The sequence below is a fragment of the Mytilus edulis genome, chromosome 7 (genome assembly GCF_963676685.1).
Source record: "Mytilus edulis chromosome 7, xbMytEdul2.2, whole genome shotgun sequence".
Taxonomy (NCBI): Eukaryota; Metazoa; Mollusca; class Bivalvia; order Mytilida; family Mytilidae; genus Mytilus; species Mytilus edulis.
Genome location: NC_092350.1, coordinates 84,802,252 through 84,821,402, shown reverse-complemented (window position 1 = coordinate 84,821,402; position 19,151 = coordinate 84,802,252). Strand labels below are relative to the sequence as shown.

General features: G+C 32.3%; 1 protein-coding gene across 3 annotated transcripts in view; it reads left to right on the top strand.

The window, feature by feature from the left end:
* Positions 1-8,636: 8,636 nt before the first annotated feature.
* LOC139482692 (RUN domain-containing protein 1-like) overlaps positions 8,637-19,151 on the top strand; it is a 726,769-nt gene continuing 716,254 nt past the window's right edge. Inside the window, exons 1-5 of one of the 3 annotated variants that reach the window (XM_071266763.1) lie at positions 8,637-8,773; positions 16,958-17,104; positions 17,357-17,501; positions 18,417-18,512; positions 18,953-19,060. In XM_071266763.1, the coding sequence (XP_071122864.1) occupies positions 16,959-17,104; positions 17,357-17,501; positions 18,417-18,512; positions 18,953-19,060 (495 nt within the window). In that variant the 5' untranslated portion in view covers positions 8,637-8,773; position 16,958. Of the gene's footprint in view, positions 8,778-10,877; positions 11,030-16,957; positions 17,105-17,356; positions 17,502-18,416; positions 18,513-18,952; positions 19,061-19,151 lie in introns of those variants that run through there. The other 2 variants (XM_071266762.1, XM_071266760.1) reach the window with 2 other exon arrangements.

Here is a 19,151-nt window from a genome sequence, read left to right as displayed (position 1 = left end):
GACCTAAATCTGGCGAAACGCACGACTTTTGGCCAAGGCGGGTGCCAAACGTCTATGTAACCACCACTGACGATTTTTGGTACATAATGAATGAATTCGATGCTTACACCAGACGGCCGTTTAGATGTCGGCTGTGTCCCTCTTTAACCGTTGAATTTCTGCGCAAATGGTGCTTTACTGAAATTGCTCCATAGGATCTACCGTGACCACCATTGAACTCACGTGACCTTTGGACATCCATCAGAGTCGATATCGGATATGTTAAAGACCAAATGTGTCGGTTGTGCTGAGCGTTTCTTGCTTTTTGAACCCCGGGATGTGGCTTATCATTAACTGATCCATTTTTGTTGAATTTGTGGATGATTTGGGTTATTGTATGCTGTGAAAGGCTTCATTGGATCATGCCCGAAACTGCATGTCGCTGGTTGTCAGAAAGTCCTGGCATTTACTCAGATGTTTATTGCAGTTTCCTTACAATAAGGGCGGGAAAATTCATGACATTAGCCAAGCTTTAAATGACAAAATCGTGAAAATGGTGCGTATGTTGAAAAGCGGTGAACTCGGTTTATGTCCGTTCAAAATAACCCTTACTTCGCATTTGTTCCAAAAAATCACCCAACCGTAAAGTTGTCGACAATTGTCTTTAAAGTCATTTTCAACCAACTTTACAAAGTTCTAATATAAAATAAATAAAAATTATCAGACTTTTTTGAAAAACAAAAGTGTTGCGTTTTCATTGGCACTCAGTATATCTTTGTGGTGGCTAAGTAAAACACTTTAAAATGTTGAATTGATCCTCAGATTAGAAGACATTTATTGGTTTTTAGTAATGACAATGCCTAACATGATGCTTGGGCCTGATGAGCTAGAAAGTAAGCTTCTGTGCTGTTTTCTATCAATTCTTTGATAATATCTCCTTCAAAGCTGGTGAAAGCAAAACAAATTTGGTCAATGGACAAATAATGTTTGGTTCAAACAAACAAAAATGTATTTATCTCCCTGTTACTTACATTGTACATAGAAATGATAATACTTGGAGACATCCTTGTACATGAGAGTTGTCTGTAAAATCTTTATTTCACAAAGAATGAATTGCATAACAATGAACCGAGCTCAAAGCAAAGCACTTTAATAATACACTTTGACAGAGAGCTCAATCCAGTGATATACTTTGTACTACAGGTCCTTCATTAACATCCATCAACCAGAACCATATCTCAATAACATGCCATTCTACATGGTTGGATCAGAAGTCCTCACCTGAAAAAGACATGATTTTTTTTTATCGTATTTAAAGTATATATGCATAGGTTAAAACTTTCACAAATTTGTGGTATAATCATTCAGTGTCTGGCAACTATCAATCGCTTCATGCACAAACTGACATAGGTTGAGCATGAGTGCCCCTCTGTTGGAAATAAAAACATACCTCCACCTAATTTTAGTCAACTGATGAAGAAACATTCAAAACTATAAAATGTTATCTAAGACTTGTCAGTGTCTATATATAGCTATTCACCATCGCCACTGAATCAGTGATATATGTACACATAAATACATGCAAGACTAAAATTAAAGTACATATATAAGACTAAAACTGACATTCGGTATTTACCTTCATTCCCCAAGTCCTGTTCAAATCTGATTCATGATAAAATAAAATTACAACCAATGAAATCAAAGGCGAATTAAGAGGCCCCCTCCTTGTCTGGAAAAAAAATGGTTGATTATTTAGAGAACCACTGGAGCATGATCAGAGTGGGCCCTCTCTTAGGCAGTCAGTGGGCCCCCACTTATGAAAATTTCTGGATTCGCCACTGGAAATATCCCTCTAATAGACTAGCGTTTAAATCCAAGTTTTCTAATATGGTAGCTAGGTGGAACCTAAAACTAAAAAATTTGAAAAAAAATATTTTAAATATATTTCAAATGCATGTACATGTGATAATATAAATTCTCCAAATTTCACTGTATTTTCCCTTTTGATGTTTTTCAACTACAGCCAGTTTGGCAAATGTTTGGTGTGGGTTGATGTTTGATTGTTGTACATGTTATATATCGACATGAGATTTGTTTATATACATAATACTTATTTCCCTAAATTCAAATAAAATAAATGTGAGAAATTAAAGGAAACCATATATGCAAATATTAAAAAAATAATTTGCATTTGTTCTGTTGATTGATAGTGGTACACATATGAAGAAATGGTGAAATCACTTATATATAGTTCTGATCAAAAGTTTCATGATAGACATGCATGGTAAATAAGTAGTAGGTTGTTTGAAGTTTGCAGCATATTCAACTTTGAAAATCTTTTTCAGGTCTACAATCCATATAAAAATCTGTATATATGTGGTATAATTTCCAATGAGACAGCTTTCCAGAGGTTAAAATAACAAAGTAATTATGGGCAACCATACAACCTTAAAAAGTGAGAAAAAAACAGTCTAGACATGTTAAGTAAGCAACAATTAAATTAAGAAAAGTAATGGCCTGATTTGCAACTTATAAACAACTGGTTTGGAACCCTCCCCCCAAAAAAATCAAAGAGCAGATTGCTCTGAGGGATACAATTTCCGTTGTTTCGTTGACACATGTACATGTATACATGTAGCTGGATAATATTATTTTCAAAACTAATTCAACTGCACATGTAAAATAGTTACAAAATAGCCAATCCCGGATAAAAGTGTATGAACAATGCAATTAGGCTTATTGTGTTTTATTTTTTGTACTATCAATTCCAAGTTTACTTTCCACAGCAGTCACTGAGACTCAGAGTGAGAGAAGGTATTTCACTTCGTATCTTATCACCCATTTTCCTACGTTAATTCTAGGAGGAACCCAATTCCTAACTCTTTAAATATTTAATTTCCTTTCGGTCAGTGATCCTTTCCGTACACATTTATCGGTTTAAATTGCGATCGTTTTTAATATAATACACTTTATTGACAGAACGAGCTAATACTCGACGTATTGTTTGAACTATGGATATATATATATAGAGTCTGTACCTTTCTGTTTACATCGTTCACATTGTATACATCGCGGTGTTGACAATATTGTGTCAACATCGTATTTATATTGTATATATAGAGTCTATACCTTTCTGTTTACATCGTTCACATAGTATACATCGCGATGTTGACAATATTGTATCAACATCGTGTTTATATTGTATATATATATAAAGTGTATACCTTTCTGTTTACATCGTTCACATCATATACATCGCGATGTTGACAATATCGTTTCAACATCGTGTTTATATTGTATTTATATATATAAAGTCTATACCTTTCTGTTTACATCGTATACATCGCGATGTTGACAATATTGTGTCAACATCGTGTTTATATTGTATATATAGAGTCTATACCTTTCTGTTTACATCGTTCACATCGTATAAATCACGATGTTGACAATATCGTGTCAACATCGTGTTTATATTGTATTTATATATATAAAGTCTATACCTTTCTGTTAACATCGTTCACATCGTGATGTTGACAATATTGTGTCAACATCGTGTTTATATTGTATATATAGTGTCTACACCTTTCTGTTTACATCGTTCACATCGTATACATTGTAATGTTAACAATATAGTGTCAACATCTTGTTGTTGTTGTATATACATTTTTTTTCGTTCTTCTTTTTTTTAAATAAGTTAACATGGTTAAGCAGTTAGTTATATAGTTAAAATTGTTTTCCATTTTTCATGTCGGCGTCTTTTATTGTTAACTATGCCATATTATAAACTTTGTTCAATGTTAAAGGCCATACGGTTATCTATAGATGTGCCAGTTAGTATGTATGTACCGGAAATTTTACTTATTTGCAATCATACCACTTCTTTTTTTATAAATACCTTTCTGTTTAAATTGTTCACATAACAATGCTAACAATATTGTGTCAAAATCGTGTTTATATTTTACATTGAGTCTATGGTACGTATATAAACGTTAAACTAACTGCATTTGTTTGCACCTGTCCTGAGTCAGGAATCTGTCGTTCAGTAGTTGTCTTCTTCCAATTCCTTCTCCATCAGCAATTCGGTAGCAGCATTGGTAGTAACAGTTTTGTTTGCAAAAGGGAATTAAGCTTTCCTGCATGTAAGCACCATCATACAGTCGCAGTTACAAAATATTAAACTCGCTTTTATGCTGACAAAAGGTAGACAAACTAGGGATAGAATGAGATAAGATACATGTATATGATTCTATCTATAGAGTTAGTATATATGATATGGGTACAGGAGAATTGGAATGGAGTTTTTGACGTTTACATGTAGGTCCGTAATTTCAAATTATTTCTGGAAATAGTTAGTGGTATTTTAGTTCCAGAATCTATAAATCTAGGGGTTATATTCCGAAACCCCCAATATAAAGAGATGAAATTCCGTAGTCCCGAATAAGTAAAGACAAAATTCTGTGTTAAAGGTTCTACCATTCCTCAATAATATCAAATTGGAATATGGGATATTCTTTCAATTTTTAAGGTTAAAGAAACATGGATAAAAACTAATCCATGCATGTTTCATATTATTTATATTTTATTTATCTGTAAAGAGAAAGATTAAAGTTCGTGAAATGAATACGCAGACAGGACTGCCTCTTGCGATGCCCAGTTCTTGATTTGTCAAAAGTTGGTGAAACAGAGAAATGAATACGCAGACGGGACTGCCCCTTCCGATGACCAGTCCTTGATTTGGCAGTCTACGTATCGTTTTTGGATTGTTCTAATGAAGTAATATGCAATACTCATGATACTCATACTCTGTTCTTTACCTTCAGTGTCGCTTTTCCCTTTTCTGCAAGAGCCTGTTTTTAACTATAGAGATCCCTGATGATTATCGTTTCTATGTTAATGTAATCGAGAAACATCTCCCATTGAGATACTGAGTTATATCCAGGAAGAATAGTTTAAAAGGAATGATGACAAGTTATAGAAATAAAGGTTGAGACAGAACAACAAATCGGACTATTATATTTATATATATATATGTATAAAAAACATAAATAGTGTCGTAATTTTAGTGAGGCAATTGCCTCACTTGCCAGTGGCGGATCCAGAAATTGTCATAAGTGGGGGCTCACTGACTGACCTAAGAGGGGGCCCGCTCCAGTCACGCTTCAGTGATTCCCTATATAAGCAACCAATTTTTTTCCCAAAAAGGGGGGGCGGGCTCCCTGGCCCCCTCTAAATCCGCCTCTGCTTGCCTCAAGGGTAGTTACGGCCTTGCCATCCTAACCGGGGGGGAATGCACGGCTTAATCGTTGTTAAAACCAACCCTTGTGAAATATATTATATATATAAGAGACTGAGTTCACGTAGAAAAGGTATGCATATGATCATATAGTATAAAGAGTCTATAAACTAACACGAAAAAAAAAGCTTTCGAGACGCGACGGCCATACTTCCATGACGGCCCTAGGGTGTGTCGGCCATACCGTCATATCGTCCATGGGACATATCGGCCACACATTGTAAGACGTATCGTCCACACTTTTAATTTTCTTTTTTAATGAGTTTATTACATAAAATATAATACTAAAAATAAGTATTTGTTCATAATAATAACATAAATATGATTGTGTAGTACTTTTTTTCTGTACAGAAGATTTTATTTATTCTTGTAAGAGTTATCTTTGCTTGATCATCATCGCTCGTGTTTACAACTTGTTGCGGCCATATTATGTAAGTATATTGATTATTTCTTCATTTTCAGTTGTAAACATTTTCTGAAGAATCATTTTTATTGTAATGTGATATAAAGGCATCATATTTTATATGAATTTTAAACTGTAGGAATGTTGACTGTCGCTGTCAATGACGATATATAAATACAAGCACATGTTACACATGTTACAGATCTTTTTATTATATCGTAAAAAATATATATTATTCTAAACTATAAAAATCTTCTCAATCTCAGTCTTGATGAAATTAAAAACAGGACTCAGTGTAAAGGTTAACTCTAAGGAAGGCAATTCATCAAGTTCGAGTTATATTTGTCATGATCATCAGACACATTGTTTAATAATTCTGATTTTTTTTCTTTCTTATAGTTTAGAGTCATTCTATTTGCTGAACATCTTTCCAAGACAGAGACTGCTGCAGAATTTTCCAATAACATAACAAATTACTCGTAAAATCTGACAGGAATGTGCACCCGATTGGCTAATTATATGATAAAAGATGGCCAGTTTCATTTTTATCATACTGAATGTTATTTTTGCTTTGTTCATTGTGTTGAATTGTGTTGAATACTATTTGTTGACAATTTAAATGTTCTCATTTTTGTGCATTTGTTGATGGATAATTGTATTATGGGCAATCATACCAATATACTCTAGCATAAGAAACAAAAAGATGATATTTTTTTTTAATATATTTTATTTTTTCATTCAGTCATCATGGTCATACAGATAAACAAATAAACACCAAACATATAAACCTTCTTCATACATACAACATACACAAACCATTCATATATACATTTCGTTCATACATGTAGGACATTCATCTTATATACATTTTTTAAATTAACATTCTCGTACGTTTTCTCTCATATGCTTTAATATTTGTAACATTGTTTGATAATTGACAATCACATAAACTAATTAAAGGATTAACACCTCCGTAATTTGTTTACTTTGCATTAAACAGAGACACGCGCCCAATGATTGGATTAATATGATGTATGATCGGTCTTTTATAGGTAATCATACATTGTCATAAGTAACGGTTTGAGAACTTTGGCATAACAGCACTTATTCGGACTAATAGTCAACCACAAAAAATGAAACATTTATGTTGAATACAATTTTTCTTCTAATAAAAAATAATAAAGAAACGATAAGAAATTAAACAATTCTGTCGAACCCACAACATTTAAAAAAAATAATACAATAACGTATATATATGTACCTCAACCTCCATATCTTGTGGTATGCGGACACATTCTGCACAGTGGAAGATGATGTCGACTTCTTCATTGACCATCAGGCGGTAATCAGTAATTGATATACCTGAAATAACAAAAAATTAAAATTTAACATATATTTCTTTACAGTCAAGTAATATTAACACACTGATAAAAAGATTAAAGGCCGTTGTGAGGTGACCTATAGTTGTTAATTTCTGTATCATTTGGACTCTGATGGATAGTTGTCTCATTGGGAATCATACCGCAATCATACCACATCTTCTTTTTATATCTACTAATTGATACCTATTGTCCATTTATTGGACAAATGTGTAATGCAAATAACACTAATAAAGATTTAATTCTTATCAGGGAAGGGTCGTAACCCAAATTAAAGTAAAACAAAATGTATCAAAGATGACCGAAAGTACGAAATATGATTCAAAGGAAAAACTTAATTAATAATAAATTTGTAAATACCTATATTGCAAAGCCTGTGTTGCCATTTATCACAATCTTCACATTGGAGAGCATGTTGTCTTGGTCGGACTTGCTGGTCACATAGCACACAAGGGTACGACATGATGAACAGCAATTTCCCAAATGATGGCCACCGACATTTCTGGTTACTTTTATAAAGCAAGGTCGGTACATCAAAAAGACTGCTCAAACAGCTTGTATTTTTACAAGAATTTCACTACCAAATGTATGTTTTCACTCCGCTTGAACTCAGCTTGGGAGTTGTGTTTTTATAGTGATCTTGAATTGTATTTCCTTTACAATTTCTTGACAAAAGCATAATTAATACTTGTGTTCATCAAAGAGGTAATAATAAGCAATCAACAATCTTCTTAAATTTCCAACTTAATCATTACTTGATTACAGCTGATTACCTTGTTTTATATTTCAAAACTTAACTCATTGTTTTAATTATGACAGAAATTAGTCTCCCATTCGGATATAGTCATTAATATTTGTTCATTTCGTTCTATTTGCTATACGCAAGATATCAAACAATCATTTAGAAAACAATATGATATTTTGATATTTTATTAGATTAAACACATTCATTTACGTAAACATATAATGAGTAAACAAATGATATAACAAAAATTAAGATGAAAAATAATGTAAAAACAGTATAATTTATTTAAAAGTTATAATAACCATCTATAAGTATCAAAATAATTCATCTATAACATTTAAAAAAAAAAAAAAAAAACATGGACGATACGTCTTTACAAAGTATGGCCGTTTTTGTACTATGGCCGTTTCATCTTTTTGGGGTATGGCCGTTTCATCCTATGGCCGTCATGGTAGTATGGCCGTTACGTCTTGCATCGAAAAAGCTTTCGAGTTCATCGCAATATTCACTTCAGTAAAATAATATCTTTTTTCATTATTCTATTTCCGTTCACACTGGGGTATTTTTTCAGACATAAATATAAAATTATATATTTAAAAATATATCCTTATAAATGTTATAACAATATAGAGTACGACGATAGCTCGGACGATAGTTTCTGTGTGTATTCATTTGTAAAATATATATAATTTGGAAATGTTTAATTATGTTTTATCAGAGACATATATGTCTCTGGTTTTATTATGTACCCGATATAAGATAATTCATGTCTATCTCAGGTATTTTTAATTGATTATATCGACCGCACTGTAGTTTGCCACCTACGCAACAACTTGCATTGTGACGTCATAGCATTATTGATCGTAAATAAAACGATGCTAGCTCTGCTTCTGTGATTACCCGGATAAACAGACTTTTGGCACCTGTCGATTCCCATATGGACAATTTTATTGCATAGGAAAACATGACAAAAAGTAGGTAAAATCTCCTCACATCAGATTTAGCGAGAGGGTATGATTCGGTGACACTGTTACAAACACACACAACGACAGTGTAGCGTCAGCAACTTGATAAAAAAGGGGGGACAATATTCGGTAAACATGATCCTGTCTGATTCCTGACCAAAGAGATTTATACAAAATGGTCATGGCAATCTGTTACAATATTATACCTTCATGTTGAACAAAATGAGTTTCTTTCAAGTATTAAAGTATAAACATAATTATGTACATGTATGTACATGTATGTTGTTTACATGTTTACAGTGTAAGACCACACATAGACTAAATACTTTTTCAATTAGAGTAGTGGATCAGTGGAATAACCTGTCAGATTTAACGGTGACGGCAAAGACTCTGAATAATTTTAAGTCTGCATTAAATGGCGAAAATTGGAACCTATATAAATTCATATGTTCGTGTTAAGTGTTTCAGCTGCGCACACCTAAATAAGTATTTTTTGATAAGTTTAATATATTATATATATTATAATGAGATGAGAAATCATATACGACAATCCAAGATGAGGGGTCAGTAGAAGCCTTTGGCTTATGTAACGACCCGAAGATAAAGGTATAAAGGTATAAAGGTATGATATGTCCTATTTAAAGTTACACCATACACCTTATCGCTATTTGTCCGCCATTACTTGATACCACACAGGTTCCCGTAAAATTTTGACGTCATAAAGCAAAATATCTGACGCCACAATGGAAAAGTGATTGTTGTTGACGTCAAAAGTTCAAGCGGCCGGGTCAGCCGGGATTACCAATAAGGTGTATTGCTCCAGGTTAGGTGAAGGGTTGGCACCTCCAAACTAGTTTAAACCTGTGAATTCTGTATGTTCCTGTCCCATGCAAGTCAGTAGCCTGTAATTCAGTAGTTGTTTGTCGCTGTATATCATTTTTGATTTTCGTTCATTAATATTCTATCTACATCAACATCCAGGGCTTGTCCAATACATCTTATTACTATATGGCTGACCTGAGAATCTGTCCTGCTTGAACTATTGACCTTATGCAACAATCACTTTTCCATTGATATTTTGTATTATGAAGTCAAAATTTACGGGAATCTGTGCGATGTCCAGTAATGTGGAACAAATAGCGATATTAAAGGTGTTTTGTCCAGTACCAGACTAGCTCAAATAATTATGACGTCTTGCAAGGCTATTTCATTATTTTTTGGCGATGCCTTCCCAAAAAATGTCCTAGGCTAAAATGTACGTCAGCAGTCAGGGGAAATCACTCATTTAACTTTAAGTAAGTCCCCTGACTGGTCAGACATCCAATAATAATGACACAGACAAAAAAATAAAACAGCAAGACGTCATAATTATTTGGATTAGTACCAGAGGTAAAAAGGGTCAGACAAGTAAAAACCCAATAAACCTTGTCCAATGGGACAAGTAAAATAATCTGTAGAGTGTAGAAAATAATTAAAGTCCCACTCTTATCAAACTTAATTGATTAATGTGAAAAAAAAATTACAGTATCTGTGACTTGCTAGCCTACTCAGTACTGCATTGTACTGCCTGTGCCAATCTAATTAAAATTAGTTTTCCACACCTGCTCCTTGTAGTTTATATGTCGCACGTGGGATGTCCCATGAACGACATATAAACAACAAGGAGCAGGTGAGGAGAACTAATTTTAATCAGATTGTGCCTGTGCTGACTTTGTTCAGAAATATTTTATGAAAGTCCAACATCATGAACATAGAGTTTTTGTTGATTATTTTATATTTGATAAAACAATTCAAACAGAGCAACATTTTTTTTAAGGATATTTAACTTTGAATTATAAACATTGTAAAGTTCTTCTTATTCAGACAGTAATAGTTATAGATAATGTACATTGTATTACAAGTGTATTAAAAAAACTCATGGATAGGGGCAAAATTAAAAGAAAACATCAATTGTCAAAGTACAGGAAACTTATCACTATTAAAAACCATTCATGCATTAAAATATCTAAAACATGAAATTTATTTATAGTCCAATTTCATTTTCATATTCAAATGTCCAATACAGGTAGGCTTGCTTTCTGACATAAATGTGTTGTCGTTTATAGAATTTTTTGTCAATAAAAGGGACGATAGTATCTTTAACATGACATGTATGACGTTCACAAGGTAAATTTGTAAAAAGCTGGTAAATATTGGATGGTTTGAGTAAATTGACTTTTTTTTCATGACTGTGGCATTGGAAGGGGTCAGTAATGTGCTTTTCAGGTAAATTTTTATCTGCTATACATAGTTTTTAAATTAATCGCCAAATATGAAAGAAAGATAAGTCGAAAAGAAAATTTAAGGACCGTAAATTATTATTTTAACATTTTAAGGAGTCTGTTGACATGGTCATGATGGTTGACTATTTTGGTCATTTGAAATGTTTGACATACATTTACTTTAAACATATTTATTTATAGTGGATTGGGAAACAAGTTTTGCAACTTATATAAATCCCTTTCCACTTTTACATGTACAAGGATACATATGTACACCTATGTATACATCATAACATGTACTGCTGAACTGACTTCAAATGAAGCTAATACTAAAGTCATGACTAACAATGACCACTGCCCTTTCCTCGACTCCTGGATCTTAATACATGTAATACTTAATATCTTAAACGGGAAGCTTAATACCAAAATTTATGATAAAAGAGATAATTTTAATTTCCTATTGTTAATTATCCATTTTTAGATGGTGACATTCCCTTGTCACCATCTTATGGTGTTAATATATATCTCAACTTGGTATATTCGCTTGTGTATGCATATGTATTTGATTTTAACGAAAGAAATCTTTTTCATGTTTTCATTACTGAAAAATTGTTACCCAAGGGTTTTTGATAACACAAATTAGTCAAAACATTTACTAAATTTTATCATAGCTACAAGGACATCATTCGTAAATATAAATCAACATACATACATCTTATACTTTCAGGTATTTCACATCCACTCTTTTATGGTAATTTTCTATACAAAGCACAAAAATGTTGTCATTCACCTCAAAAGCTAACAAAACCCTTAAACAGACTTATTCAGAAGGGAAAAGTTACAATACTATTGTCATGTCAGTAAAGATGGCATATTTTGGAATTAATATTGATTCACCCATAGCCTCATAGGGTCTTTGCATCAGAACATGCAGAAATAAATAAATCAGTTGTTGGCATGATACAGGTTATGTTCTCATAATTTTTTTATGATGGTATGATACTAAATCCCTAACAGGAGGAATTGTGCTTTCATATGAAGAAAACATACTCTTTCAATTAGTTAAATTGAGGTCTGGAGCTGGCATGTCACTTTGTCAGTAACTGCTAGTACATGTAGCTAGTCTTTTGTTAATTTATGTATCATTTTCAATGTCATTTTGCTTAGTATATTTTGCTACCTATTTTGACACTGGTCTCTGACTTCTTTTTAACTGAGTTTTACTGTGGGTATTGCTCTGTGTGTGTTTATTCTTTATTGGGTAGAGGTAGAGGTGGGAGGGGGGGGGGGTTGAGATCTCACAAAACATGTTTAACATTGCCACATTAATTGTTGCACCTGTCCCAAGTCGTCTGTATGTTTTTTAATATTAGTTATATGTTTTGGAGTTTAGTGTGACGTCCATTTTCACTGAACTAGTACATATTTGTGTCTAGGGGCCAGCTAAGGCCCCCTCAGGTCGATGGATTTTTTCGCTGTGTTGAAGACCCATTGGTGGCATTGGGCTGTGTTCTGGTCTTGGTAGAGGTTGTTGTCTCTTTGACACATGAATTCTTTATTTCTAATCTCAATTTTATTTTATACTTTTCTTAGAACATCTGTTATTAACATGATTAAAAAAAGTTATTAGAATTGAGAATCATGAAAATGGGGAATATAAGAGATAATAACATTGAACAACCCGACCAAAGAGCAGAAAACAGCCAATGGCCACCAATGGGTCTACAATGCATTAAGAAAATGCTGCACCCATACAGAGGTGGGCTTTAGCTAGCTTGTAAACAATAATATATGTATATTTATGGTTTTACACTAGTAATATTTGGGGACCTTTATACATTGTAGCTTGCTGTTTGGTGTTAGAAAGGCTCCATGTCGAAGACCATACTTTGACCTATAATTATTTACTTTTAAAAATTGTGACTTGGATGAAGAGTTATCTCATTGGTACTTAAACCACATCTTCTTTCATCTAGTTCAGGAAAACGGACGCCACACTAAACTCTTAAACATATAAATGAACCAAAATTAAAAAAACACAACCCAAGATTAACAAAGTTTAGAGGTTTCTGATATACCTTATATAGTAAGCAAATTTACAGATCTAACATTGTTAAGTTGATGTTTAGACGAGTTAAATTGAAAACTACATTCAAACCTATGATTGCGTTGGATAAAAACCACAATTTTTATACGTGTGCATGTAAAACAAATTTCGTTGTAGAAGGGTCTAAATAGCGCACAAACAACATTTTCCAAAAGACCAAAAAAGTGAAAAAGTATATTCAAACAAAACACATATATATATATATATATGTGTATGTCATGTATATTGTAATTTGGTTTAGTAAATTAATTTTTTTATTCCAAATTTCATTGAATTTGGAAAGTGATTTTAAACTTATAACATTCATCTGTTATTGAACTTTTCAGTGTCTCTTAATATATAACATTGTATAACTGACACATATTTTGCTTCTAAAAAGATTTTCTTTATTCTTGTTGTTCTTGTTACTTTCGTTATAACTTATTTATGGATAAAAGAACTTGAAGAACGTCAATGTTCATTTCTTTTTACATTCAAGTAAAGATAAATTAGCATTTTAAAACCTGCATGAAAGCTATTTAAAAACATATTTATTTCTTATGTGATGTATATATATGTAAATAATAGTTTACAGTTCATTGAAGTTTATTGATGCTAATATGATAATTTTAATAGAAAGAAGTTTATCCAGGATAACTTAAGCCATCAGTTTAAAAGAAAATACATTAATATTACCGTGAGAATTTTGTTTTGTTTTTTTAGAGTTAAGTCATATTGCCATAGCCTATTTAATTTATATTTATTTATCTTTTGTTAAATATTGAAATTTCAATAAATCAGAATAAATTACCATAGCATTTTTATAATCTGAATATTAAGCTAACTGCATCCAATAACTAAATAAAATTGAGAAAGCGACAACAACTCAACCATAGAGCAGACAACCGCCGTTTGGAAGGCCACCAATGGGTCTTCAATGTAGCGAGAAACTCCCGCACCTGTATGTGTCCTTCAGCTGGCCCCTTAAAAATATGTATACTAGTACAGTGATGATGGACATCATACTAAACTCCGAATTATACACAAGAAACTAAAATTAAAAATCATACAAGACGAACAAAGGCCAGAGGCTCCTGACTTGGGACAGGTACAAAATTGCGGCGGGGTTAAACATGTTTATTAGATTCAACCCTCCTCCTGTACCTCTAGCCATGTAGAAAAGTAAACCCATAATAATACACACATTAAAATTCAGTTCAAGAGAAAACCGAGTCTGATGTCAGAAGATGTAACATAAGAACATAATGTGTATAGATATATGTCAATGGGCAATTTTTGTTAAGGCATTTAAATGGTTAAAACCAGAGGATTCTGAAAATCTGACAAAAGTTCCAAAACATGACAAGCAAACTTCCTTAACTTCCATTGACTTTAATGTTTAATGTCAATTATATTCACGCTGTAAGTTATCATGGTTATAGTCTACCCCCCTTTTGGTATTTTTATTAAAGGAAGTACATGGCATAATTTTACCTTTTCGATTCAAGTTTTTACATCATACCCAACTAAACTTAAGAATCAGATTAAATTTCAATACATATATATATATGTATATACATCATGTACAATTTAATTCCTTTGCATTTTTTTGATCATTTGATATTTGTGGTTGTTTATCATGTTTCAACCAACTTTGACAAACTTGAAAAACTTGGATTATTTTGTTTGAACAAAACACCTACAACATTGTACAAGGCTATGACATTTGATAGACGTCACTTACTTTATATCTAGAAGTGCACCTGTTTTAAAAGTGTATGTATTGAGATTGACAATTCGACAATTTTAAACTTCATGAAATAGATAAACAGCTTCATTGAAATTAATTTAAAAGTAAATTGACAAACGTGCTTTGGAATGCATTTTGTTGGACTAATACTTGGATTAATGCTAATATATATTTGATTATAACCATTTATCATGCATGTCATGTTTATAGTTTAAAAAAAAATGAAATTGAAAAAAAAAATGATTTTAAGTTGTAAGTGGTGAACTAGCTAGTACATGTACTAGTACTTTCTGTTTTTAAGACCTTTCAGGATCCTCTGTGTTTGTCATCTTAAAAAATTTGGAGGCCCAAATTAATGTGTAATAATTCATTTATAAACAGAAGTAGAATAGAACGTTGTCTGATCCTTGTCAGAAAAATGTGGATACAGGATCTTTATTTTTAATTGAATTGTGTATCTTCATATACCTACCCATAAAAGTCTGCCCCACACATTGAAGTTTGATTATTGAATTTAATGAATGTTTTAAAGAAAGAGTGATAACTGTGGTATAAAATGAAGGATTTTGATCAATAATGTCTGTGTGGGTGGAATAGTTTTGAAAAGACAGTTCTTTGACATTTCTATTGATCTAATTAATAATAGATAGATGTTACCACTTGCTAGTAAGGTGGGTGGAAAAATACTTCAAATTTTCTTGCTGACATTTGGTTCACCAGTATAAATGAATTTTTGGAGTCTATTTCTGGTTTCAAGTATACATAAGGCCAAATAAAAATAAATGTGTGGTTCCAGTAACCCGACCAACCCTAGTTAAAAACCCCGACCCTAGAACTTTTTTTTCATTTCTGAAAAATAAATTTTCAAACGAAATTTTGAGGATTGTGAATTAAAATAATTAAATTCATATATTTCTGTCATCTGAATTTCCATCACAAGTATCTGTTATGGCTAAAATGCAACAATTCATAACAGAATGCAACAAAATTAACTAAAAACATATCATGACTGTTTATTTTACAACCAAACACATGTAAAAATGGGAGACTTCTGGTTGGGGCGTGTATAATACCGGAAACAATTTTGGTAAACACATGATTTTTTACAGGATTTTGACATTCAAAAAAAAAAAAAAAAGCAATTGTCAACCTACCGACCCTATTTTTTAAAAGTATGTAACTGGAACCACACATATATTTTTATTTGGCCTAATATGTGAGTTTATATGCATGAAAAATACCTCAAGGGGTGTTAAACACTGATAATCAGACATACCAATGGTAACAAATTGTGGGTTGCCATTTTGGTAATGATTTTATTCTTCACGCAAATTCTACTAAGGCTGATGATAAACATGATAAAGTGTATTAAAATTAGAAAAAATTGTAACTTAGCTAGATAAAAAAAAAGGGGGAGAGGGAGCACTATTTAATTTTGAATGATTGTGAATAATGGATTTCAACTTTGGTAAAGGGGAAACATTGTCAGAGTCAACCATGAGAAATGTTTTAGAATATTGAAGTTGGAACATAACGAAAAACATGAAAAAATAAAAGATTTTAACTAAGGATTAAAGGGAGGTTAGAATTAATAATTTTGAAATATTGGAAAAGTTAGAACTTGTTAAAAATGTATTAAACCTATATCAGGAGAGTAATAAAAGGGAAGATAAAAGTGGGAAATTAGAAAATGTTATAGATTATTACAATTGTTGCTATGACATGGAATGGCATAAGTTTGTTATAGATTATTACAATTGTTTGCTATGACATGGAATGGCATAAGTTTGTTATAGATTATTACAATTGTTGCTATGACATGGAATGGCATAAGTTTGTTATAGATTATTAGTACAATTGTTGGCTATGACCTGAAATGGCATAAGTTTAAAAAGCTAGCATTTCTGATGTAGGGAATGTATATATAAACAATACAACTCGTCTAAACATCAACCCAACAATGTTAGATCTGTAAATTTGCAAAACAAATTTTTTGTTCTTCCCTCGCCGGGATTCAAACCCATGCTACTGCAGAAATCTTGTTAAAAATGTTGATTAAAACAATTCATGTTATGGTTACCATGGTTACATTTCAGGATGATGGAAGAAACACAAGTCAGTGTTAACGATGAAAGTTATGACTACGACAGCTTTGATGAAAACAGTGACGAAAGACCTACAGAACGTTGGGCTCCCTTAGGTGCTGCTGCCGTCAGTCCCGCTCCATCTCAGACAGAAACTAGGTATGTATTATAAGAGTTATTTCCCGAATGTTGGGCCACTAGGTGCTGCTGCTGTTAGTACTGCTCCATCTCAAACAGAAACTAGTTATTTATTTGAAGAGTTATGCCCCTTATTTAAAAAAAAAAATTGTAAATCAAATGTAAATATATCGCCAATATGAAATTCCTTTAAATTGAAAAACAGATTATTTTTTAGATGATTGCAGTTATCTCAATTAAAAAAATAAGAATAACTTTTTATATATTTTTCAGCCATCATGCACAGAACGATCAGTTACGACAGTTAGAAGAAGAGCAAGAACAGCTAAATTCATCACTACTAGCCCTGACCACACATTTTGCCCATGTCCAATTTAGATTAAAACAGATTGTTAGTGCACCTCCAGATGATAAAGAGGTAAAAATCGAAACAAATAGATTCCTCCACTGCAACTAGTGTGTTACGATATTTCTCAACTCTAAGACAGTTAAATTTTAATTTTGAAAGCATGAGGCTTGCAGAGTTTTTTTTAAATAATTAAAAGTTGAGAGTGAAGAAATATTGTATACACTGGTTATAGTGGTGGGATCTGTTTCTCTAATGATTATTTTCCTTCCTTTTCAAAGATTTGCAGAAAGATGTGTTCTTTATATACATGATATATGAAATCATCATACAACCACGCAATAGGAAATTTAGAAGAAACCAAGAAAATTTGACGTCATGATTAAATTTCGACCAAGACTTGGTCATTATACATGTTATATCATGTATATTACATTCATGATAATGATTATTTGATTACCAAACTAAAACTTTCATGATTATTTGGTAATCTAGGACTGTACTTTTGATGATTTGTTTATGTTGTATAAAAAAGATAATCCATTCTCAATTTTATTAATTTTAATAAATGATTATGTGATTGGTGATAGTATTGGCAAAACATTTGTGATTATGTGATAACTTGGAAACCTTCATGAGGGGCCCCCTAAGTGAGAACCCTGTGAACAACAACAGGTAACTGTAAAAGTAACAACGAAAAGCAAAACCAATACGCCAGTTCAGGTATTTAGCTGTATCTGTCATTTGACTTCCATCACCATGTGACTAAAATGTAGGCATCGTCATTTCCAACATATGATGAGCAAACGGGTGAATATTTTTTAATCTTTTACTGCAGAAAATTTTGGGAAGTTAAAATAAAAAAGTGAAACCAATACTGTGTAAAGAAAATGTTTACAAGTAATCTATAAATCTACACGGCCCTAACCACATCAGTCATGCACATATTGACAATTTATTGAATTGAATGCTATTTTACTCCTGCAGACATTATTACAAGAATTAGAAGAGTTTGCCTTTAGAGGTATTCCTGATGCAAGATTATGTTTAGACAAAAAGTTAGAGGAGGTTCAAGAGGAAATGGTAAGTCCACATTAAATGCTTTTTTTAACACGATTTATAACCAAAGTCAAAATTTGAAAAAAATTGACCTCCCTTCTCTGACTGGCCCATTTGGGACAGAACTTCGAAAAACAAACTAATCGTACAGGTACATAATTATTATTGGGGATGGGAGCACTTATTATAGACACCAACCACTCATTATATAGAATAGATTTGATAATGGAAATTGGGAATGTGTCAAAGAGACAACAACCCAACCAAGCCCAAGGGCACCAATGGGTCTACAAGACAATGAGAAAATACAGCATGTTTTTCTCATATCTTGAAATTATATAAAAAAATAAAAAAAAATAAAAGAAGCACCCATCAGCAATTTATTTATTTGAGTGTCTCCCATCCTACACTCCCAAACATTATATTGTGAACAGCCTTCAACCTTTTTCTACCTTGAATTACAGAGTGATCAGGAACATGAACAGAAACTAATAGAGCAAAGAGAGAAACAGAGGGAGTTAATAGAACAGCTGAAGAAACAACTGGAAGAATTAGAAACTTATGCTTATGAGGTTTGTAAAACTTTTTTGCTACACCCCCTCCCCAAAAAAGTAGGTAACACAGTGTTAAAGCTTAACACGAGTCTTTCAGCAAAAACTAATA